Source organism: Pelobates fuscus, chromosome 11 (genome assembly GCF_036172605.1).
Source record: "Pelobates fuscus isolate aPelFus1 chromosome 11, aPelFus1.pri, whole genome shotgun sequence".
In the NCBI taxonomy this organism is placed as follows: Eukaryota; Metazoa; Chordata; class Amphibia; order Anura; family Pelobatidae; genus Pelobates; species Pelobates fuscus.
This window is the reverse complement of record NC_086327.1, coordinates 112313843-112340316: the sequence shown is the minus strand read 5'-3', so window position 1 is coordinate 112340316 and position 26474 is coordinate 112313843. Positions and strand designations below refer to the sequence as shown.

The window sequence follows — 26474 nt, the reverse complement described above, 5'->3', positions numbered from 1 at the left end:
GGTAGGAGTGCAAGGCTTTCTGTTCAATATATATATATATATATATATTTATTTACATACACATACACACACACACACATATATACATACATACACACACATTTGTGTAATAGTTACAATATTGCTGTGTGCACGGATGGGTCAGAGAGCACACAGCAGGGTCCCAATCTAGTATAGCATAGAAAAGATAAAGATGGGGTTTATTGGACCTATACAAGGGGGAGACTTTGCACCTTAAAGTGCAGCACACATTTTTTTTTACTCATCACTGGAGTCTGTATTTTGTATAACCGCACTTCTTAACAAGCACACACGGACATCCCAAAAAAGAGAATGTAGTTTATCAGCACTAGGAGATGGGGTGCCATCAGTTTTAAGAATCACTAGAGAAAGCTACATGTCTCTGCAGTCGTACAAACTATGCATCTCACCACTCAGACCGGAGTGCATTCTAGTGTCACTCATAACATTAATGTCACTGTCAGATCTAACAACTTCAATGCTCATCTCCTGCCATTTGTGTATACAACTACAGAGAGTTTCTGCTCACAGCACAGAAGGTGTTAAATCCAGACTTCAAGACCCCATTATTATTTTTCCATATATATATATATATATATATATAAATATTAAATGACAAAAGACACTGATCTATCAAAGCCGTTCCCATAGCAACAACTTAAAATTTCGTCCCTCTTCAGCTGCAGCGAATTACATAAAATGACAAGATCTTCCCTTTGAGGGGGGGGAAAAAAGGCTGGTTACCATGGAAACGCGGTGCTCACAGAGGTAAACATCACTGGACAGAGAAGGGTTGGGAAAGTGAATGCGAAATGGCAGATACCCAGATAGAGTCTGGGTTGCTGTGTTAACCACTTAAGCACAAAGGATGTTCTATACCCACACAATCTAGGCCAATAAAGATCTCTTGACTTCAAACGTTCTATTGGTTAATAGCAGCAGGACTGTAACTGCTTAGGTAAATACGTGCGACTCTTTGGTGCCTGAGTATTTAACCCCTTGTCAATGGCATATCATGATATGAAGGAATTTGCCTAAACTATGGCCATTAGTGCCATCACATGACACCGGAATGACTGACTACTTTCTGTAGTAAGAAGCTTGACATAGTCCACGAATTTAAAAATATAACAAAGTAATGGAGCAATTTTTTAGGGATTAAGCCAGCAGGTAAAGACCTTGAATGGTGGTGGTTCTCAAGTCTGGACTGGGTACCACTGATGGCTCCAGCTTGTTTGAACAACTACCGTAGTAGAGAAACTAGTTTGTGCCTAAAATGTTACTACCCACAGTTCTAAATGCACAGCTCTACTCTAGTTTAAAACTTCCACTCTTACCCTAGGAGCTAGATGGTTACAAACCAACAGTACAACATATATAGTGCCCCAGGCAGTGCGGCAATGTTTCAACCCACTATAGTCATTTTCAAGGACATTCTGTTCATCTTAGAAAAAGAAAACAGGTGGTTGACAATCTTAAATTGTGTAGTCAGCCAAGGTTACCAAAGCCATAATGCTATGGGTTACATTATAACAGTTACATAATTACCCATTTTCTTGGGGCACATACCATTAAAGGACCACTATAGGCACCCAGACCACTTCAGCTTAATGAAGCGATCTGGGTGCCAGGTCCATCTAGGTTTAACCCTTCCTGCTGTAAACATAGCAGTTTCAGAGAAACCGCCATGTTTACATATGGTTTAATCCAGCCTCTAGTGGCTGTCTCATTGACAGCCGCTAGAGGCGCTTCCACGCTTCTCACTGTGAAAATCAGTGAGAAGTCGCCAGCGTCCATAGGAAAGCATTAAGAATGCTTTCCTATGGACTGACTGAATGCGCGTGCGGCTCTTGCCGCGCATGCGCATTCAGCCGATGACGACCAAAGGAGGAGGAGACTCCCCAGTGCAGAGGGAGCCCGGCGCTGGAGAAGGGTAAGATTTTAACCCACTCCCCTTCCCCTTCCCCTTCAGCCCGGCAGAGGGGGACCCTGAGGGCACTATAGTGGTCCTTTAATGTACTCCAGGTTGGCCTCACTTCTACATAGTTTTCAATTTATTTCTGCCTATTCCTAAATAATATCTTATTTTAATAAAATAATACAACCAAGACCACAATACGGTCAGCTTAAAGCAAGCCTGACATTTTTTTTTGGTTTTGCTTTCGCTTTCCTTATGTCCCCTGCACCTTAAAGGACTTCTTGCGTTAGGAAAGCTATAGTGTCTTTCTAACTGTAGTTACCGCCACCCGGCTCCCCACACCCGGGAAAAAAAAAAAAAAAAAAAAAAAAAAAAGCCATTTTACCTTTATGATGGAGATCAAGATTGAGGATCTCAATCAGTAAAAAAAAAACTTGCCTGTAGAAAAGTACTGGGAGGCTACTGCGCATGCACTGCAAATTGCCTTTGATTGAGAACAGAGTTTGCTTGGTTCCCACAAAGAAGGCACCTGCAAAAAGACAGCCACTAGAGGTGTGTTTCACCCTGCAGTTTTACATCACGGGGATAAAAACATCTGTGGCGCTGCACCCAGACCACTTTGTGGAAATGAAGTTGTATGGGTGCCTTTAGTGTCCCTTTCATTGAAATACCCTCCCTAGTCTTCATTTACAAATATTCACATATATATATTGATGTTTCCCATGGGCTAGATCTCAATATCTGGGTGCAGCCATTTTCATCTCCTCTGCTCATGAGATCTGCTGTTTGTGGAATCGCTTTTACTTATAGATTGTAGGTAAACTTGATTGTCTACTGTAAATAACTGTAGGGTGGGACTGGGGGACGACTGCAATGGGAGAGATTCAGACCCAGGGAGCTAAATAGAAGCAGATCAGTAAGGTTTATTTCTTTATAGCTCATTGTGAGGCAGACTATGGGGGCCAGGGAGAGACAGTTTTACTAGACTGCTCAAAAACCAGCGACCTTTAACTATTCGCTAAAACAAAACTGTTCACAGCAAGCAAATGTAAGGAATTACAAGTCCCATAATGTTTGCCAGTATTGAGGCTGTCACCCACACCTGACAGGACTACTTAGTCTGTTTCCTAACAAAGCCATAGAAATACTATAAATCATTGGCCATAAGAGAATCTGACAAGATGCACTCTGTGACATGATGACTGCAAAAGGAGTTTTCCTGTAACAATATTACTTGAGAATTATCGTACATAATGGAGATGGTTTCAGATTCTGAAATAAACTAAACAGTAATCGCCAATTTGTAGCATTCAAAGGGAATCAGCAAATCAGCAGAAATAAACAAATATGCATCTAGACTACCAACTGTTCCTATTATAAGAAACACCTTCAAGGACCACAAAACAGCACCCAGACCAGTCCATCTCAATGAAACTCTCTGTGTGCAATGGCTGTGTAGTTTGAACCCTGAAAAATAAACACAGTGGTTTTGTAGAAAGAGTAATATTTACATTGCAGGGTTAACACACCTCTAGCGGCTGTCTTCCAGACTTCCATCAGAGTCACTGTCACAGCTAAAACCACTAATAGATCCAATGACTCCCCTTTAAGACACTAGCTCAAGGAATAGATGTTTGTATTCCCAATACTTAATGTTCCTTTAAAACAGATCTTAAAGGGACACTATAAACACTATTTAATTTCATTGAATTGGCTATAGTGCCGGGGGTCCCCTGGGGCTGTCCTTCCATTCAGCATTACACCATTTTCAAACAGTTTAACACTTAATGAGGGTCTTTGGCCACCCACGGCCCACGCTCCACTGGAGGCAAGGATAAGGGAGAATTTACATACTTCCTAAGCCATACCAATTCATACCAGAAATTGCAGCAATGATAGGCTGGAAGCAATCAGCTGACACTCTCAGACTATTGCAGTCACCCATTACTGCTCAGGCTAACACTTCCTCAATAGGCCAAGGAGCATAGAGGGGATGGACTACTGGGGACTCCTGCTTAGTGTTCAGAAATTATTTAACACTGAACAGGAGGGAATCAGAAGACTCCAGACACTATAACCAGCTTAATGAGATAACGTAGTTACAGTGCATTATCTACCTAAGGCCTCTAGCTAACTTAATAATGGTTTAGTCTGGGCTGTGAAAACAAATGTTACATGCTTCAGGTTGCCTGTGCTAGACAAACCAGCAAGGTGTGGGAGATTTATCAAAGTGTTGCAGACTGTTTTCCCACAAGTTATTCTAAGGCTTTTAAGTCTGTTGCTTCTCTTGAGATCCAGTTACTCTTTCACTTCTCTCTTTTTTGGGACTTTCAATGTGGCAGCCTTTTCTAAAACGGATAAGGAAGAATTTAGATTAAGAAAAGTCAACAGCTTTTAAACCATTTTAGAACAAGTGAATAAATATGAGCAAGATACAGATAAGAAATAAAAGCCTTTTCAGAACACAGATTGATGTCCCAGTTTCAGATTATAGTGCTGTGCAAAGTTACCTTTCAAGTGTGTAGTAGAAGTGACATAGCACTCTGGAATCCTGGAATATCACAATAACGGCATGACCATCATGTCCTACATAGGATGGATGCAAGAAAGCAAACACCCACTGAATGATTCTATTCTACATCCCATGCTGGACTGCTGCCTGCCCAAAAGTAGATGTCTGACAATCACGAAGTTCTACTCATGGCTCATTCAGCAGACACCAAGTGCATGTCCCGAGAGTTGTCATCACCAAGACAAATACAGGAGGACATAAATATGTTTATTTTCTCAAAGGAATACACAATATATAAACAAGCAAAATCGAACTAAAACAATTGGAGGCAAAGAGATAATGTGAATCTATATATACATATATAAATAATTTACTCTAAAATCAATGTCAAGAACAGGGCTGTGTTACTACTTCTACTAAACTCCTATTAAAAGAAATCTGAGCATTGCTCTAGAACTTATTTTTATGGCTTGCCGAGTATCATGTGAAACATAGTACTTCGCAATTGAAGTGGCAAAAGGTTACTGTTTACAATTCCTTAATCAACTGGGATCTTTCATACTTTTTCTTGAAGAATACATTCAACCAAGTGTACCAGTAAACCTAATTCCTACAAGAAACTCTGATCAACGTTTGTAATTTTTGTATTAACATTAAAAAAAATATATTAAAAAAAAAAAAAAAAACACAAAAAATAAAATTGCCAAAAATGCAAATAGGCCAGCAGTAAAGTTTACGCTCGAACGGTAGATTTCTTTCAATGTTGTGACATTTTCGGATCCAACTATTCATGCATACTACCTCCCGAATTTAAAAAAACAAATACAAAAAACAAACAAACAACACAACAAAAAGGAAAACAAGTTTGACTTGCCAATTATAATAGTTTATTTTGTAAGCATTATAAAAAAAAACAAAAAAACATATGCATCAATGACAGCACACACTTCTCTTGAATCATCTTGTAAATTTCGAAGTCCAATAACACTGTTCTGTAAATAACAAAATGGAACTTAACTACTGACACACATACGTGGAATGTATGAAACAATGTCCCAATATCCCAGTTAATGTTACAATTGATCTGCACACACATCCAATTACATATCTATTTGGTCTCTGTTGCTTTATATTATGGAAGGTCCCAGAGCAAAGACCAAACTGTGGATATACGTACATGCTTAAAAAAAAAAAAAAAAGTAACATAATTGAGATCTGCTCAATACTTTTTTTTCCTACATGTTAATTGCAGGCTATCAGAGTTTTATTGCTAGATGAACATATTAAATACTATATAACCGGCTTGTTGCAGGAGAGTACCTAGATTAGCTAACAGGTAATGGTGGCAGCAATAATGGGACACGAGAGGCAGGAATTAGTTGCATTCAGGCTCCCATCACATTATCAAAGAAACTCACATCATTAGCTCCAGGGACGTGGACTTCTCAATCAAGACAAGTTCCACCCACAACACTAGGCAGCCAATGGCTGCCAAACTCCAACCCACCCGAAAACATTATCTAAACAGTCACTGCAGGCCAAAAACATTAAAGCAAAAAGTCCCATGTCTACCTAGCCATGTAGGCTCTCGCATCACTGACACGTAGGACAAGCAGCTCTTATTAACCCTCACACAGATGTGAAAAGCATGAAATGCCTTCGTAATCAGGCCCCCTGATCCTGCAAGAGGTTAACAGCTCATTACAGGAAGAGACGGGGAGTCAGAAAAATACGAGAAGAGAATGCAGGGTTTCAAGCGTACCTGGCTGCATACAGTGCTGCTCACAGGTAAGCATGCAAAACAGCTGCAGCAGGCACAGCTCACTGCTTTGCAGCGACATGCAATATTCATAAAACAGAGGGGAGAAGGGGGGGGGGGGGGGGGACAAGAACAATCCAGGATAAACATTTCACAAGCTTGCAGAAGCAGCAGTGCGGGAGGCCAGAGATGTCAATTCCTACCTGCAGGGGCTGAACAGGTCATCCATCACTAGCACAGACGCTGCTGGCTCTGCCTGGATCCCACAGCCTGCAGTCCCTGCTCTAAACTCTACCCTTTTCTTATTCCAACTACTCAAAATGGTGGCACATGCAGTCAGAGACCTCAGAGAGCTTTCACTGAGCTTGTGCTATGACCTCAGCCTCCACGCACAGCGCTGCAAACTTCCCCCCTCAGACTAAAGGAACTGAGCATGTGCTATGACCCCCTCCTGCTCATTTCTCGTCCACTCCTCCCCTCCAGCCCCCTTCCTTCTTCTTCTTAGCCAGAGACCTTCCTACAAGGCAATCAATCTCAACCCTGCTGTTTCCGTAAATAAAGCAGAGTACACAGCCTCTGCTAGCACCTCTCCCTGGCATACTAAGCTTGTGTGCAAGGAAAGAACAGGGGCCCTAGCAAGGGAATCTCTGACAAACGATGCCTCAGGCACCCACTGCTGATGTAGCCTGCTGAGACTTCAACTGCAACCCAAGCTGTGAAACGTACGCTATGGCAAAGTCACCAAACTAAAGGCAATTCTGCAACATTTAGGGTCGCCTTCTGCACAGCACATCCCTTGTCAACAAGGCTGCGAGTTATTTAGAGAATAAGCCCTGTAATCTAGAGTTGAGTTCACAAAAACTCAAACAAAAAGGAAAAATTGCCATATTTTGTAAGTTGGGGGGGGGGAGGAATTATTTTATGATGGTCTTTTTTTTTTTTTTTTACTTTGTTGTATTCTCCTAAATGTTGCAACTCATGTCAACTCTCATCTCACAGCAACTCACTGTTTAGAGAATAAGCCCCTAAGACACACTGCGTGCCCAAAAGCAGTTACAGGGTGGCCCATAAGTCCAAACCCAACAAGCACACAGATATACTGGATACATAAGATATACGGATGGATAGGGACTTACGGGCCACACTGTACAGCCAGCAACACTTGCAAGTCAATTCAAGTACAATTAACCATTTCCGTGCCATGCTGGAGCGGGTAAAGCCAAATGTACTGATGCGTGTATACAAAAGGTTTGCTCAATTAAGCATTAAGACAGAATAACCAAGTTAAAGCCACCCTGACTGCTTTCTCTCATCGTCTAAAACATTTATGTGTGTTTTTCTATATAAACTTACAGATATTCAAAATATTTTAACTTTGTTTGCCACTACATCAGCTGGAAGAACAATGCATGCATCTACTACTCTGTAACAAACATTTTACGTTTACAACAGGGTTGCTTATACGGTACATTAACACAAAGACACACTGTATAATAAAATCTACTTGGCCACTTTGTGATTTGTCAGAAACTTTTACATTTCAGGTAAACCAGGAAACAGTATCAACTTTTAGCAAAATTCTGTGACATGATGATAGACAATTTATTTATATTGGAAAATACAGCAAATTAAACTGTATTATAGATATACACACACACACACACTAGCCAGGGATGTATATAGATAGAGATATATAGATGGAGATATAGCTTTATGATTATTTGCTGCACACATTGTATTTCTTCTCCTGATCCTGCCTGCTTTTATTTTGTAATATCTATAGTACGTTTTGTTTCACCTGCTACAGTCTATGTAACGACTGCATTTTTTGTATTTTCTCTACAATAATGTGTGTATAATTACTACCGGTACACAGCTTTTATTCTAAATTGCAGTGTAGTACACTGAAGAGGATACAATTGTACTATTATACAACCAAGTCCACCAACAGTAGCCATCATTTCAAAATAGTATGCAATACAAGAAATGCTCCTGGATTCAAAGCAAAGAGTAAAGGGTTACTTACATCAACTACCAACCATGACCACTTCATTTTGAAGTGGACATGGTGGTAGGAGTCAATATGTACAGTATTTCAGCTTGATACAATGCACATTCAGAGCTATTGTTAACTGTGTGCCGGGGGTTAGTTGCACCCATGGCATGTGATTTAGACAGCACAGAACTCTGTTCCAGGCTGCCAATGTCAATTCTGTGCATGTTTTGCTTATGTCGTCAGAACACGCAGTAAAAATAGTTCCCTCCCTAATCCAGGTCCTCCCTCCACTACTTGTATTGGATTTTTCGATTTATATATATATATATATTTCATATTTATAGCCTGTCCCTGACGGCTTTTCAATATAAACACTGCCTTTTCATAGAAAGCTTTGGATTGGATGAGATCATCAAGATTGATATTTCAGTCATGGAGGCGGGGCCAGCCAGACACCCAGACACTCACACACTCAAATTATCATTTGTTTTATTTTAATTTACATCCACCCAGCCTTTGGGAGAGCTAGAATGGATCCTTTCCTGCTCTTCTTGCCCTGCTCCTTCTCGCGCTGTTTTGGGATGTCAGGGCCAGAATAACGTTATATATGCTGGCATCACTGCAGGAAGATTAGAGTTCTCTCGCCACCAACCATATCCAGGAGCCAGAACAAAATTTCCTAGGCGCCATAGTGTCGAGACTTGTTGAGCTCTGCTTAAGCAATACTTGTCTTGCTAAAGTGCCCCTTAAAGATCTATACATGTTGACACTACCCAGAGAACTCCAAGCACCATAACCACTACATACCTTTTTTTTTTTTGTTTAATCAAACCATTTTGGAGTTCTCCCAGAGACTGTGCTCTCTTTAGCTGCATAGATATAGTGGAAACTACACAAAAAGCCAGCAAATTAACCTCGTGTCCCGCCTGCAGTGCATCTCTCAGCAACATTGAAATCAGAGATCTGAATCATCTGGGGTGTAAAGACTTACACAGAACGATATAGACCAAAGGATTTTCAAGCCACTGCTAACAAATCTCAGGGCTATAGAAACAGGCCCAGGGACTCACAGGAGGAGATATATACGGTAGTGTGTTTACCATTAGTTTTAATCTGTCGGATGTGTGTAGGGACCATCCTGTACCACTGCTTGAGCTATCATCACTCAATGAAAAACAGCTATGCAGACCGTGTGTGGGAGTGGAAATGTAGAAGCAGAACTCGCCATGCAAGCCGTTAACCCTTTTGCTACTAAGGTGACATTTTTAAATATAACTATTTGCTGCCAGTAGAAGCAAGAACGCTAAAAACACCTAGTCATGTATAAGACATGGACAGCCATGGTATTCATCTATACACCTCCTTGGTCACTGCACACAGTACTTGCAATGGTTTAAGCTCAGTGTTTCAAACCAACAAGTGAAATGGCAAATAGAAAAATACATTTTAAAGGACCACTCTAGTGCCAGGAAAGCATACTCGTTTTCCTGGCACTAGAGTGCCCTGAGGGTGCCCCCACCCGGCTCTGGAAAGGGGAAAGGGGTAAAAACTTACCTTTTTCCAGCGCTGGGCGGAGAGATCTCCTCCTGCTCTCCTCCTCCGATCCTCCTCTTCTCCTCCCCGTCGGCTGAATGCGCACGCGCGGCAAGAGCTGCGCGCGCATTCAGCCGGTCACATAGGAAAGCATTCACAATGCTTTCCTATGGACGCTGGCGTGCTCTCACTGTGAAAATCACAGTGAGAAGCATGCAAGCGCCTCTAGCGGCTGTCAATGAGACAGCCACTAGAGGACATAGGGGGAAGGCTTAACCCATTCATAAACATAGCAGTTTCTCTGAAACTGCTATGTTTATGAAAAAATGGGTTAACCCTAGAAGGACCTGGCACCCAGACCACTTCATTAAGCTGAAGTGGTCTGGGTGCCTAGAGTGGTCCTTTAATTAGAGGTTTCAGCTTACTATTACCATCCTTTCAATTTCGATTAGAAAAAAATATAGATTTCTTGCACAGGTACTTAACTAAAGATAAAATGAGTGTGTGGTGTTGGACGGTGTTTTGGACAAAGGGGGCTATTTAAATCACTGCCATCCACTTAGGATGAAAAGTGTTACAATGTGCTGAAGTGGTCATGGTGCCAGGAATACCCTAATTAAGAGAGCCTGCATAAGTATGGGTTGAATATTTGTAGAAGTGGAACCTATCTGCTCTTAATTGCAAATTCTGCGTGGCATTCTGGGAAACTGCGGAGACCGTCTTAATCAGCAGCCGTTTCTTAGATAGACAGATATGCAGGTGATGCACAACTAATAGTATCAACCAGCTCTTAAGTTACATCAATGAATTGGGTACTCTGCTATAAGGCTTGCCTATTCAACACCCCATTCATATGGGAGAACCATATTAAGAGGTGTCATAAGAATGTGGTAAGAATGTTATGTCTGTTATACAAGGTGCTTTTTTTTTTTTTTACATTTATTTCTTTAAAGGCTCTGAAAAGAAAAAGGGAATAGTGTAATTTCATGAAATCTTATCATTTAGAGAACAATAAGTATACATGTTATCCTGCAGTCTATAACACAACTGACTCAACTTCTAGAATAGAACAAACGTAGGATTAGATTATAGGGATTCCATGGGAATAAAGCCATTTTAAGCCGTCTGAACAAAAAAGGGTATTGAAATGCATATGACCTCTTTTTGCATTTAGCCAATTGCATTCATCTTGAGTTGAAGAAAATCAAATAAGCCACAACCTGTCAGTTACCCTGCCTTAAAGGCCTACACAAAAACATTAGCAACAAAGAAAGAATAAAAAAAGGAAAACAGGACAGCCCAAAAAATAAATCACAGAAATAAAGCCATTACAAACACGATTCACATTCTTCAAGTCCATGAAGTAGATCTGCTACAAACGGTCGGTTGGTATATTTCCTACAAGGCACTAAACATCTACAGGATTCGATAGACAATTAAGAATCCAATCAGGATTTTCACATCCCATTAGCATCATAATCCGTTTTCACAATGGACCAAGATAAAAATGTCTTGTATGATACAATGTCATAGGAAACTGCCCAAATGTTGCAAATGAGAAAGGCATTTCCAGAACATGCAGCTGTCATTTTCCTGCTAATGTATAGTCAGGAAACAAACATAGAAAGAGAAATCATTTTCTTTCTTTGCAAACTAACATTAAGAGAAAGATTAATCTGTGGTTTGTACGATTTGAAACTGGCCATTCCCTTTTTAATTTTCAGATAGATGTCGGTTTGTATAAATGTGTATTGAAAACAAGTAATCTGAGAGGCAGTGTTTCCAATCTCTGTAAATCATTCTGCAGGATTCCTTACTGTGCTGCCAGTTGTAACCTATCAGCTGATATTGTTTAGAGAGGCTTTGCATCTAGAGGAATACAACACATAGGGCATATATTAAAGGGACCCTATAGGCTTTAAACAACTCTAGCTTAATGAAGTAGGTTTGGTGTATAGATCATGGCCCTGTTGTGAGACTACTCAATTCTCTGCCATTTATGAGTTAAAGGGACACTATAGTCACCTGAACAACTTTAGCTTAATGAAGCAGTTTGGGTGTATAGAACATGCCCCTGCAGCCTCACTGCTCAATCCTCTGCCATTTAGGAGATAAATCCCTTTGTTTATGAACCCTAGTCACACCTCCCTGCATGTGACTTGCACAGCCTTCCATAAACACTTCCTGTAAAGAGAGCCCTATTTAGGTTTTCTTTATTGCAAGTTCTGTTTAATTAAGATTTTCTTATCCCCTGCTATGTTAATAGCTTGCTAGACCCTGCAAGAGCCTCCTGTATGTGATTAAAGTTCAATTTAGAGATTGAGATACAATTATTTAAGGTAAATTACATCTGTTTGAAAGTGAAACCAGGTTTTTTTTTTCATGCAGGCTCTGTCAATCATAGCCAGGGGAGGTGTGGCTAGGGCTGCATAAACAGAAACAGAGTGATTTAACTCCTAAATTACAGTGAATTGAGCAGTAAAACCTGAGAGGCATGATCTATACACCAAAAGTGCTTCATTAAGCTAAAGTTGTTTAGGTGACTATAGTGTTCCTTTAAATCACTTTTGTTTCTCTCCATGCAGCACTAACCACACCGCCCCTGGCTGTGACAGAGCATGCATGATAAAAGAAAAAGAAAAAAAAGTTTTCATTTTCAAGAGATGTTAACTCGCTTTGGATGCTTTTATTTCCTGATCGGTAAATTGAGCTTTAAACGGTTGCTCCAACCACCATAGTCACTTCAGTGATTTGAAGTCAGTATTCACAGTGTTCCAGCTTGAAACATTACACATACAGAGATATTTGTAGTTGTGTGCAGGGGCTAGAGTCATCCCTACCACACATGACATTGGTAGCCCAGAACTCTGTTCCAGGGTGGCAGTCAATTCTGTGCATAAAGAACATGTCAGTGCGCACTGTACAGTGCCAACAGTTGTGCCTGTTCTCCCCTCATTGCACATTATTTTGATTTTGAAAAAGAAAACTCCCTCTTCTCCATTCCCTCACCTGCACTTTGAGTCGGTGAAGATCAGCACCAGGAGCTTTACCCGGCACTGAAAACAAGGGGAGTAAAGCCACCTCTTAAAATGGGGATAGTCGCCTTTTAATCACACGCAGGAGACTCCTGCATGGACAAGGAAGCGAATAACAGAGCAGTAGATACATTTTAAATTAAACAGAATGTGCAATAAAGGAAGTGTAAACAGAAAAGGGACACTATAGTCACCAGAACAACTACAGCTTATTGTATTTGTTCTGGTGAGTAGAATCATTCCCTTCAGGCTTTTTGCTGTAAACACTGTCTTTTCAGAGAAAATGCAGTATTTACATTACAGCCTAGTGATAACTTCACTGGCCACTCCTCAGATAGCTGTTAGAGCTGCTTCCTGGGGCAGTGCTACACAGTGTGACTGCCATTCAGTGTCTCCCCCCTCTGAATGCAGACACTGAACTTTCCTCATAGAGATTCATTAATTCAATTCATCTCTATGAGGAGATGCTGATTGGCCAGGGCTGTGTTTGACTTGTGCTGGCTCTGCCCCTGATCTGCCTCATTGACAAGCTCAGCCAATCCAATGGGGAAGCATTGCGCTTGGCTCAGACCACCACGTCTAATGAGGTCAGCAGAGAGAGGCAGTTCAGGGGCTGAGGCAGCAACTTCAGACTTGAATCCAAGTAAGATTTTACTATATTTAGAGAGGCATGGGGTGTTCCTGACCCTACAGTGTTCCTTTAAATCTATATTTACAGGAAGTGTTTAGGAAGGCTGTGCAAGTTACATGCAGGGAGGTGTGACTAGGGCTGCATAAACAAAGTGAATTAACTCCTAAATGGCAGAAAATAGAGCAATGAGGCTGCACGGGAACGTTCTCTATACCAAAACTGCTTCATTAGGCTAGATTTTGGTGACTATAGTGGGCAGTTAAACATTCTGAAAACAGATCCCATTTATTCAAGTGCACAAATAAAGTTACTTAGCCCTTTTGCACTCTCCCCATGGTTATGTTTATCAGTCTTTTTCTAACCAAGTGCCACTAAATGCAGATTTGTTCAGTAAAGTAATTGTGATAAACCCCCCCCCCCCAAACACCAGTGACATCACATTAAATACAATGCACTACGGTGGTTATATATAAGCTACTGCACAAACTATAGACTGTTTAAACCTCTGGGTTGCAGGTTTTATTACTGGCAGAGTCAATGTAGACTAACAACCATAAGAGGAAGGTTATAGGAACACATCTCTCTGGTGTCTTTTTATACCTGAAGATGAAGCCTCCATTAACCATATCCTGGAAACATAACTTTACTATCTCCTGACAACATTTACACTCTAAAAACTATAATTAATTCTTCAATATAATCAACCACAGACCATCTAAAATTCTTATATTAGAACTCAAGATATACTTTCCACTATTACAAAGTTATTCATGATAAACAATAGCCTAAAAGTCATGCTGTCACCCACTGCTGTAATACCTGGATTTATACTAAAAAAAAAAATACTAAATATTACTAAATAAATACCTGTAACATATGTGATGCTTCCATTATTGCAGTATGCATTCAGGGGATTCAATACATGCCTGCACTTTGTTGCTGGATATTGTGGAGATTATATATTTTAGCATGGCAAAGAACTATTGATTTAGGAGCATGTTCAAAGCGCAACCAGTAGAGTTACAGTTGCATAGCCTGCAGCTAGCTGTAACGAACTTAAAGAAGATGGAGAAATGCCAGTAAGCCATAAGCAGGCCTGAGACTCAAATATTATATATGGGAATACAAAGAGGGATGCACAGCTTGCATTACGCTCATGGCACAGAAAGGATCAGGAAATCTAGTTATGTTCACACACTTTAATACATGATTGTGGTTCGTTAATTTATGTGCAGAGCAGTTACAATTTTTAAAAGGTGCAAGTTGAGATTCTTTGGAGTTGTGAAACATGTGTAAGATAAAATCTGCTCCCCCCAGATAGGGCTGTTAAACTTGTTCCCACTAAACCATGCTTACTCCAATTGTCCATACAGCTATGTGAAAAGGTACCTGTGTACAACTCCATCTAGATTTACTACTACTATGCAAAAGCACTTTTCCCTGGCACCCAATTCCCAAACCCTTTACAGAGACCTCATAATCAGGAAGTTCACGTTCTCATATGATGTCCAAAATATTTCTACGATGTGATCTTGACAATTTGGCCAAACCAAGTTGCAGCAGTGACTGAGAAAAGATGGAGCATCTGTATCCACAGACTCCTTGTACTACATTTACTATAACAAACTGGCACTTATTTTTTAACAACTAAATTGAACTATGTTACTGTATGCTTACTGATTGCCAAAACAGATTTCATAGAGCTATTTTTCAGGACAGAAATCATTGAGCCCAGGTACACTATAAAAGGATTTTCCATTGGTTGGTAAGAGAAGACCTGTTCGCTGGTGAGTTAGCAGTGAGCAGTTATCTGTTATCTGTTAAGATTTGTAACCGCTAATTAAGAAATACTCCACCATTCTATTAGTTGGAAGGATGCATGCACTCAAATCAGTGCTCTCTCAAGCTGCCCTCTCAAGAGAAATGCTCTGGTACAGTAACCAGCAGGAAACATAGCAGGTACAACATTACCTAAATAAATAATGAACTTCTATTTCCATTATGATCAGATTGATGGTTAATCATTCACTTAACTTGTGGAAAATTTATATGGTCTAGGCAAAGGTAGCCAAACTGGAGAAATTCTCACACTCCAATATTTTGGTCTGAAATGAGCAATCCCTTTTTCAGTTCTCCAGGATTCCCGGTCTAGTAAACATTCCTCCCCATGCAGTTTTATAAAGGTCTCCTACCTGGTCTCTGGATTGTAGCCCAGTATATAAAAGAAGGAGTCAATCCTTGCTTTAAACTCCCGAGCAGCAAATATATCTGAGAAGTGGGAAATGTTGCACTTCCCCCTGAAAAGAAGAAAAGATTACATAAAAAAAAACAGTCAAACAGTGCTCGTATCTTATTTCCAAACAGTACAAATTTGTCACCATAACAGATTTATGCAGAGTTTCACAGGAGCCTGTTTTTCTCATTAAAAATATTATAGGCATCACATCTGAAATTCAATGAAAGCCTGGTTCTCATTCTCCAAACAGGACACGTCAAGTAAGAATCACCAATAAAAGTGAACATCCAAGTCTTTTCTAGTTCCTATTGCCACATATTCCCATGGTAACTTTGGGGAGGTAGACCTGAAATAACTAGAATTTATGAAACGCTCTGTGCACAGAATACACAGCTGTTTTACCCAGTAACTGCTGAACACTCCAAATATCTTTCACAAAATACATAAGCAGTCATTCAATTTAATACATCTCTGTGCTTGGATTTTCCCAGAGGTTCCAGTGAGGTGTGATCTACTCTAAAGAGTCATGCCACTGGCCAGATTCACCTAGAACAATTCTACTCTACCAGTATTGATGAATACTTTCTGCCTGTGGTCTTCTCTCGTTCTGTGTAGGTAGTGAACCAGGGAGGATTGGTTCCAAACACTGTCTGACCCAAGGTGCATGTATGGGTGAAGGATCCGGTCACTGACTTATCACTTTTCTTTACATATACTTCATAAAAAAAAATATTTCCTTTTAATACTTGATGAAAGGATTATTTTATTAAAAAATAATTGTAACAGATGACAGCTGTCCTTTAATAACTAATTATCATACCAAAACCTAGAGCTGGGAAAATCTCCAATGCAGATACGTGATCAAAGAACAGATAGCGGATGTACAATATAAATAAAATAACATCGGTGTAAAAACTGGGACATCAACAGGAAAGAAGTAAAAATGGATGTATGTGTTAATCTGGTGAGTGAATGTGTGTGTGCGCAGCTGATGTACCTAAATTGGGACTATTTTGTATTTGCGTTGTCAGACTAAAATGATTTTAAGGGTCTTCTGCAACAATTAGCATAAATCATGGTTTTCGGTTCCCAGTGCAGTAAAATAACAGTATTTTTGCTTATTTTGCTATAGAAATTGTTCAGGAATCCTGATTTTTTTGTTCTTGATTTCCAGAGATTGGATGAGGGTAAAGTGTGAAGATAGGAAAACAGAAAAGAAGATTTCTGAAATTCATGTAACATAGCAATTTCAAACATATAAACAAATGTCAGATGGCCCTCGTACAGCGACCATGCTGCTACTGGGTTTCATCATGGGAAATGTCACCCACCACAGCTGAAGGGCCAATGTTTAGCCATGGTTGCACTATTGATTGAGAGGAGCAGAGAGCTGTCTGATTAGCACTGATCAAGTCTCTGTGAATGTTATCTGTTCAGGGCCTCTCATGCACAGACGAAGAAATTCGGTACAAGGAATCCATTGATTTTGTGCTGCTGAGGTGGAACAGAGACTAGAAGAATTACAATACTATCCTGGAATGTGCAGCATTATTCCAGAGCTCTGTAATAAGTGAAATCAAAAGATTATCCACTCCCTGGACTCCGGCATGCAACGCCCCCAGCACAAGTTGGAGCTAATTTGCCTTGAAATCAGCAGCCTTGGCTATGTGGCTCTGAATAAAGCAAATGCATCCAGATGGTTTTCATTTAAGCGCCATCTGAGTGTTATTATCAAGCAGATTATTCGGTTTCGAGTACTGATGGAATCAATCGCACAGATCGCCAAGTGCAAAGCCTGCGCCAGGAAAAGAATTCCATCTTAACCTCGTTTCAATTCAGCCTGAAATTGACCAGGTCTCTTAATAAACTTTCCATTTCCCCACAAATCCTATGAATACAGCTCAGGGTACATTCTGTTACCTTCACACAAACAGTACATTGTTATGGAGTAATTTGGCCTTTAAAGGCACGGTGTCCATCAATAACAGCTAAAGAGTTTGCGTTTAAACAGAGCTTGATAAACGCTGAACTGAACCCAAGAAATCTGTGCAGAACACACGGTATACTCCCGGAGTGTGCAGAAGACACGGTATACTCCCGGAGTGTGCAGAAGACACGGTATACTCCCGGAGTGTGCAGAAGACACGGTATACTCTCGGAGTGTGCAGAAGACACGGTATACTCCCGGAGTGTGCAGAAGACACGGTATACTCCCGGAGTGTGCAGAAGACACGGTATACTCCCGGAGTGTGCAGAAGACACGGTATACTCCCGGAGTGTGCAGAAGACACGGTATACTCCCGGAGTGTGCAGAAGACACGGTATACTCCCGGAGTGTGCAGAAGACACGGTATACTCCCGGAGTGTGCAGAAGACACGGTATACTCCCGGAGTGTGCAGAAGACACGGTATACTCCCGGAGTGTGCAGAAGACACGGTATACTCCCGGAGTGTGCAGAAGACACGGTATACTCCCGGAGTGTGCAGAAGACACGGTATACTCCCGGAGTGTGCAGAAGACACGGTATACTCCCGGAGTGTGCAGAAGACACGGTATACTCCCGGAGTGTGCAGAAGACACGGTATACTCCCGGAGTGTGCAGAAGACACGGTATACTCCCGGAGTGTGCAGAAGACACGGTATACTCCCGGAGTGTGCAGAAGACACGGTATACTCCCGGAGTGTGCAGAAGACACGGTATACTCCCGGAGTGTGCAGAAGACACGGTATACTCCCGGAGTGTGCAGAAGACACGGTATACTCCCGGAGTGTGCAGAAGACACGGTATACTCCCGGAGTGTGCAGAAGACACGGTATACTCCCGGAGTGTGCAGAAGACACGGTATACTCCCGGAGTGTGCAGAAGACACGGTATACTCCCAGAGTGTGCAGAAGACACGGTATACTCCCAGAGTGTGCAGAAGACACGGTATACTCCCAGAGTGTGCAGAAGACACGGTATACTCCCAGAGTGTGCAGAAGACACGGTATACTCCCAGAGTGTGCAGAAGACACGGTATACTCCCAGAGTGTGCAGAAGACACGGTATACTCCCAGAGTGTGCAGAAGACACGGTATACTCCCAGAGTGTGCAGAAGACACGGTATACTCCCAGAGTGTGCAGAAGACACGGTATACTCCCAGAGTGTGCAGAAGACACGGTATACTCCCAGAGTGTGCAGAAGACACGGTATACTCCCAGAGTGTGCAGAAGACACGGTATACTCCCAGAGTGTGCAGAAGACACGGTATACTCCCAGAGTGTGCAGAAGACACGGTATACTCCCAGAGTGTGCAGAAGACACGGTATACTCCCAGAGTGTGCAGAAGACACGGTATACTCCCAGAGTGTGCAGAAGACACGGTATACTCCCAGAGTGTGCAGAAGACACGGTATACTCCCAGAGTGTGCAGAAGACACGGTATACTCCCAGAGTGTGCAGAAGACACGGTATACTCCCAGAGTGTGCAGAAGACACGGTATACTCCCAGAGTGTGCAGAAGACACGGTATACTCCCAGAGTGTGCAGAAGACACGGTATACTCCCAGAGTGTGCAGAAGACACGGTATACTCCCAGAGTGTGCAGAAGACACGGTATACTCCCAGAGTGTGCAGAAGACACGGTATACTCCCAGAGTGTGCAGAAGACACGGTATACTCCCAGAGTGTGCAGAAGACACGGTATACTCCCAGAGTGTGCAGAAGACACGGTATACTCCCAGAGTGTGCAGAAGACACGGTATACTCCCAGAGTGTGCAGAAGACACGGTATACTCCCAGAGTGTGCAGAAGACACGGTATACTCCCAGAGTGTGCAGAAGACACGGTATACTCCCAGAGTGTGCAGAAGACACGGTATACTCCCAGAGTGTGCAGAAGACACGGTATATTCATTGAGTGTGCCGAAGTCACTGCTCTTGACAAAGGCGCCACATAGCGCCGAAACGCGCGTCGAGCTAGACGCTGCCTTTAGGGTCTCGATATCACTATGATTTAGACTTTGCTCTTTAGGGTCTCTATTTTACTATGGGTCTCTGTGTGATCTGCTGTGCTGAGGGGAAGGATATATAGTACCTTATTCAGGGCTAACGCTGTCTGGTTATTATACCGGCAATATTTAGGCAGGAAATCTCTCTCAGTGTAGCAGCCTGTCTTACAGCTTATCCTTCTATTCATTAAGTGTTCTTGCAAAGCAAGACCACTTAATGTTATCTCACATATATATTATTCTTATTATAGCCAAATTTACCACCCTAACTCCTCCCACAGTTTTTACACTACATAGACAGAAATATACCGAAACGTGCGGATTGTTCCCGATTGGTGTGCTATTACTTTGTGGAACGTTTCGCTGAATGGTTCACGGAATATCGTCGTTCTTGTGGCGAAATTTGTCCCATAGGAAAAAATGGCAAAGCTAGAGTGGGAGCTGGCAAAAGCTGATATATCAGGACATGATTTCCAAACTGCCACCACTCCCTCATTTTCAGGCCCACCTACACAAATCTTATATCAAAACCTTCAGCTATCTCTGCTGCCACTAAAAATGTCCACAGCTAAGCCATAGTCCTTATAGTTTTCACAATATGACCATTTGTTTGCAACTCACGCAGTCCATTGACATTCATTGAAACTCCACTCTGCAAAGCTCACATTTGAAGGGCAATTTCTAAACTGCGACTGTGCCTTCATTGTTAATATTGCAGAGACATACTATAAATCAAAATGTAGGTCTGGGTCTTGTGATTCTCACAATATAAAGCTCTTCGCTGTAGGATTTATAGTTTTTAAAATACGACCGTTTGAAGATGGCAACAGCAAAAATACTCTGACCTGTGCCAGGCTGGAGCAGCAAGTGATGTCATAGACAGGGCCTTTTGCACATCTGCTAATGTTTTTATAAATGTATGGTTTAATGCAACTGTGCAACAACATTGCAATTAAATGTGCTATATAAATGATAACAGTTACTCCGCCCACTCCAGTTGTAGACTTCTGGTGGAGACAAGAACACTTCACACAATTTCCCCAGAAATTGTAGCTTTTCTAGTTATTATTATTAAGTGTTCTTGCATAGCAAGACCACTTAATGTTATCTCACATATATATTATTATTATTATTAAGTGTTCTTGCATAGCAAGACCACTTACTGTTATCTCACATATATATTATTCTTATTTTTATTATAGCCAAATTTGCCACCCTAACTCCTCCCACAGTTTTTACACTACATAGACAAAAATATACCAAAACGTGCAGATTGTTCCCGATCGGATTGCTAGTACTTTGTGGAACGTTTCGGCGAATGGTTCTCGGAATATCGTCGTTCTTGTGGCGGAATTTGTCCCATAGGAATGAATGGCAAAGCTAGAGTGGGAGCTGGCAAAAGCTGAAAAATCAGGACATGATTTCTAAACTGCCACCACTCCCTCATTTTCAGGCCCACCTACACAAATCTTATATCAAAACGTTCAGCTATCCCTGCTGCCACTAAAAATGTCCACAGCTAAGCCATAGTCCTGATAATTTTGTTTGCAACTCACGCCGTCCATTGACATTCATTGAAACTCCCCTCTGCAAAGCTCACGTTTGAAGGGCAATTTATAAACTGTGACTTTGCCTTCATTGTTAATATTGCAGAGACATACTATGCATCAAAATGTAGGTCTGGGTCTTGTGATTCTCACAATATAAAGCTCTTCACTGTAGGATTTATAGTTTTTAAAATACGACCGTTTGAAGATGGCAACTGCCAAAATACTCTCAACTGTGCCAGGCTGCAGCAGCACGTGATGTCATAGACAAAGCCTTTTGCACCTGCTAATGTTTTTATAACTGTATGTTTTAATGTAACTGTGAAGCACTTTGGGCAACAACGTTGCAATTAAATGTGCTTTATAAATAAATAATAACAGTTACTTCCGCCCACTCCAGTTGTAGACTACTGGTGGAGGCAAGAACACTTTACACAATTTCCCCAGAAATTGTAGCTTTTCTAGTTTACTTTATTAGCCAGTATGATGTTTAGGGATTGTTCAGCCTAGCCCTTTCTCTGACCACATATTAGTCAGATGTTTATTTAGGGCTCTATACCCTGTTTTTTCTTTGTTATTTTGAACTTGCCTCATAGCAGTTTGCAACTTAGTATCTCTCACTGGGATCTATTGAGTTACCTAATATTTGGATACTGTTATCTAGGAATATAGTGCACTATTGCCTCGTTTCCACTGAGCAGATCGGTTCGGGTTGGTACAGTTTGGAAGGTTTAGAATGGACCAGCCCATTCTGGTGAGCGTTTCCACTGCAGGTCAGACCTTCAGGGCCATGCGGGGTTTAGAAAAAATGCTCTTCCTGTCCACCAATCAATGGATTGTATAGGAGTTCCGCCCTAACCGAACCGTTCCATTTTCTTTGGCCCTACATCTGAAGTAGGACCCTGAATGGATTGGTACAGTTCGCTTGTATGGACCACTTTCATAATGGAAACACCCAAAATAGCGAACCGTACCGAACTGAACCGAACCGGTCCGCTCAGTGGAAACGAGGTATTAGTTTCCTAAACCAATATGAGAGATGTTTAATTCACATCCTGCATGAAGCAGTAGTTTTCAGGCAGTTCGTACTCCCATTAAGGGGAGTTTGACACTTATTTTGGATATTTGCATCTCCTATACTTTTATTTACTTTATTGATTATCTATAATCTTTAATAGGAGGTCTATCCTTTTCGTGGGGCTGTTCCCTCCCACACCTGGGGTCTTAGTGACAGCCTTCTGGTTTTAGGTTTCCTTTTATTTTTGACTTTCATTTAGCCACATGGTTTATCTAATACAAACTATTCTCCAGGCTTTCACTTATAGGACCTCAGCTTAATTCAGACCCAGTGTATATAGTATATTTTTATACACTTGTTTTTTGCACTTATTTGGGTGTTATTTTATTGGATGTTTTTTTCTACAGTTTTTTGCTCAATAAAGAATTTTATTTTACATTATTTTTTTCTTTTATTTTCCACCATGGGATTTGAGCTATCTATCCCTCCATATGGGCACACCCACTGCTAGTGATTTTTGGGGGTTGGACTTTCTTTTTCCTCCCTCCATATAATCTAACATTTGGGACTTTTTTTCAGTATATACATCAAAAGTATACTTGTTATTCGGGCTTTACTTCTGAAAGTCGTGTTTTAACTTAGTACACCTCAATGGTGAAAGGAATACTCCAAGCACAAAACTGCTAGAGCCCACAGCAGTGGCTATATGTATACACTCTGTGTCCTGCACACACCGTGTATACACTCTGTGTGTCCTGCACACGCCGTGTATACACTCTGTGTGTCCTGCACACGCCGTGTATACACTCTGTGTGTCCTGCACAGTGTTTACCTGTATTGTATGTGTTTTATTGGTTGTTTTACAAAACCCTGTGGGCGGTACTATGTGTGTAAAATGTGCATAAAAGCAGAGTGTTGGATTAAAGCTTCAGTTCTACTTCACCCTCAATTTGGAGTGCTGTCTCTTATTGGGGAAATCTGCTACAAGGGATTGCTATGCTAGTCATACTCTCTTGCTATATCACTACTAAGCGCTTGTAAGAGCTTGTTCTTGCTCTCTAAAAGGAGTCTACTGTGGTTATGGCGTCGGCTCGAGTACTTGGGAGTCCTCAGGAAGCGCTAGGAGCATCCTTCAACGGAGGTACCCAGTCGGGATGCCAGGTGATCCGTTACACACAGTTTATTCATTGAGTGCCCTAGCGCCCTTCCAGGGTAAGTAGTCAAACCACCAATTTCCACCGGGTGCTGATCTGGAATACACACAGTATATTCCTTGAGTGTGCAGAACACACAGTATATTCCTTGAGTGTGCAGAACACACAGTATATTCCTTGAGTGTGCAGAACACACAGTATATTCCTTGAGTGTGCAGAACACACAGTATATTCCTTGAGTGTGCAGAACACACAGTATATTCCTTGAGTGTGCAGAACACACAGTATATTCCTTGAGTGTGCAGAACACACAGTATATTCCTTGAGTGTGCAGAACACACAGTATATTCCTTGAGTGTGCAGAACACACAGTATATTCCTTGAGTGTGCAGAACACACAGTATATTCCTTGAGTGTGCAGAACACACAGTATATTCCTTGAGTGTGCAGAACACACAGTATATTCCTTGAGTGTGCAGAACACACAGTATATTCCTTGAGTGTGCAGAACACACAGTATATTCCTTGAGTGTGCAGAACACACAGTATATTCCTTGAGTGTGCAGAACACACAGTATATTCATTGAGTGAGCAGAACACACAGTATATTCCTTGAGTGTGCAGAACACACAGTATATTCCTTGAGTGTGCAGAACACACAGTATATTCATTGAGTGTGCAGAACACACAGTATATTCATTGAGTGAGCAGAACACACAGTATATTCATTGAGTGTGCAGAACACACAGTATATTCATTGAGTCTACAGAACACACAGTGTATTCATACAGGCTATACATCAAAAGTATACTTGTTATTTGGGCTTTACTGCTGAAAGTCGTGTTTTCACTTAGTACACCTCAATGGTTAAAAGAACACTCCAAGCACCGAAACTGCTAGAGCCCACAGCAGTGGCTATGGTGTGAAGAGTGCCCTGGCACCCTTCGACGGTAAGTAGTCAAACCACCAATTACCTGGGGATCCACTGGGTGCTGGTCTGGAAGCGCCCTGCAGTGAACTAAGCTGGGTGTATTGTATGGCACATATTACTCACTGGTTGAAAGAGGTCAGCTGAGGTTCTTAGTCCAAGAGCCGGCCCTGCATTGCTGTTTTTTCTTGGCAGAGCCAACGGAAGCTCCTAGCAGGTGCTTCCAACTCTAAAAGGGAATGTGATCAGCTCCCTGACAACACTAAGATGTCACACAGTTTGTAAACGGTTTGACAACTTACACTGGAAGGGCTCCAGGACACTCTTGGTGCTTGGAGAGTCCATTTAATAAATGCCTAGGTATATCCTCATTTTTCCTTGATTCCCTCAAAATGATTAGTTTCCTTTACCTAATGACTATTACATATACATATACCTACCAAGCAAAGTTTAATCAAAAAATGTTGCAATTCAGAGAAGATGATCTAACTAGCCTACATCTGAGAATGCCTGTGTGCTTTCTATAATCCCATTGTACATCATACATCATTACTCCCACTTAATCAGAATGCATTTTACATTATTATACAAACCTGGCATCACACACTTATTAAAGACTGTGATAGTTCCTCCATCCTTCATTCCATTCAATCATTTACTGGGGTGAGGAGTGCAGCAGAGATAAGTATAAAACACACTTACCTCAGCAGCTTCTCCGAGTGTGGACAACACCATTATCCCATGATGCTCCAGGCTGGCTCATGCACACTCCACTAACTGCATTGAACGTGGTATAAGAGTGCCCCGGCATTTGTTTGCAGAGTTTTATACTGTGAAATCACAGCTCCCGTGAACATTGTCACATGGGTGGCAAAATAATGTTCCGGCCACATGGCGTAAATGGGGGTGGGGGGGGGGGGGGGGGAGAAAGAACAAAAGTTCCTTTTTAATACCTTTTGGAGGATACATAGTATTAGAAAGGAATTAGAAGTCACTTGTATGTGCATGGTATGTAGTTCTACCATCTATATGTTAACAAAATATGCCATCTACTTTACAATCAGGAACACTATTACTTTGGAAATTATTTTTGCAAATCATAGAAAAACTTTATGAAGGCTCGACCTACAGAGGCTCTGTCCACCCCCCACCACACAAGCATTTCATAAAGAAAATCTTTATGAAATGCTCAAAAAGACTATGTTGAAATTTGTTGGAGATTAAAAAGGCAGACCTGCCATTGTCAAGCCCCCAGTCCTCACTAGAAGTCACTCGCATGCGCGAGAGTAGAGCACGGACATTGGCTCCTTGCAAATAAAGCGCCAGGATGTGAAAAGTATGCACTGGAATAAGATAGCGGCAGCTGTGAGGGACAGGTTCAGGAATGTAAAAACGTACCTTCCTCCGTACTCCCAGACAACCATCAGGGGTCTGTGCGAAGGTACCCCCCAGAAGGCAACAGAATCGCTTTAAATAGCAATTCATCTTTGCATTTGCAATGTCCACTTGTAGTGATTAAATGCCAAGAGACTCACGTATCATATTATAGAAGAACATTTACTCCAGCTGTATGCTAGAGTGAAAAGCTTTTGAAAGTATCACAGAATAAGGAGGGGTGAGTAGATTACAAAAAAACTAAATGGCAATCAGTGATGTGAGCACTTACCTAAGAGCAGCAGCGTGGTAGGTATCCACATAGTCTGAGATAAAGAGCTCTCTATTCCGAATGACCGGGTCAGTGATAACCAGCTCCCGACCAGAATCTGGGGGGACAGAAAAAGCAAGGGTCATATTACAATAGAAAGTATTAGGTGAAGTAATAAAATACCAAGTGGTTACTCACATTTTATTGAGCAGGCAGACTGCTCAATGGATAAAGCTTGAGTAGTATAATTTATTACTTCACCTCTTTTATACAATAAGCACTATTATTGTTTCTTTTTCATCTTGTATGTATTTTGTCTCTTATATAGGGTATTTTATATGTGCTTGTATAGTTTATAATCAGGTTTATTTAGTTATATTTTATTTCACCTGTGGCGCCGCCTCCCCCTTCACCTTTTTTAGTTTTGTCTACTCTATAGGGCCTGTAAAGGAGCCCTATTGTTCAGGTGTGCTGCCTTATATTGATCTCTGTAAGATCTAGTATATTAGAGCTGATCCTTTGTACATATTTTTAAAGTCTGTGGGCTGCA

General features: G+C 41.3%; 1 protein-coding gene across 10 annotated transcripts in view; it reads right to left on the bottom strand.

Annotated features, from left to right (window-relative positions):
• RERE (arginine-glutamic acid dipeptide repeats) overlaps positions 1 to 26474 on the bottom strand; it is a 282428-nt gene that overhangs the window by 59095 nt on the left and 196859 nt on the right. For 9 of the 10 annotated variants that reach the window (XM_063436525.1, XM_063436530.1, XM_063436528.1 and 6 more), the window contains exons 5-6: positions 25946 to 26042; positions 15598 to 15702 (exon numbers count right to left, since the gene is read on the bottom strand). In XM_063436525.1, coding sequence (XP_063292595.1) covers positions 15598 to 15702; positions 25946 to 26042 — 202 coding nt within the window. Of the gene's footprint in view, positions 1 to 6413; positions 6615 to 15597; positions 15703 to 25945; positions 26043 to 26474 lie in introns of those variants that run through there. The other variant, XM_063436534.1, reaches the window with a different exon arrangement.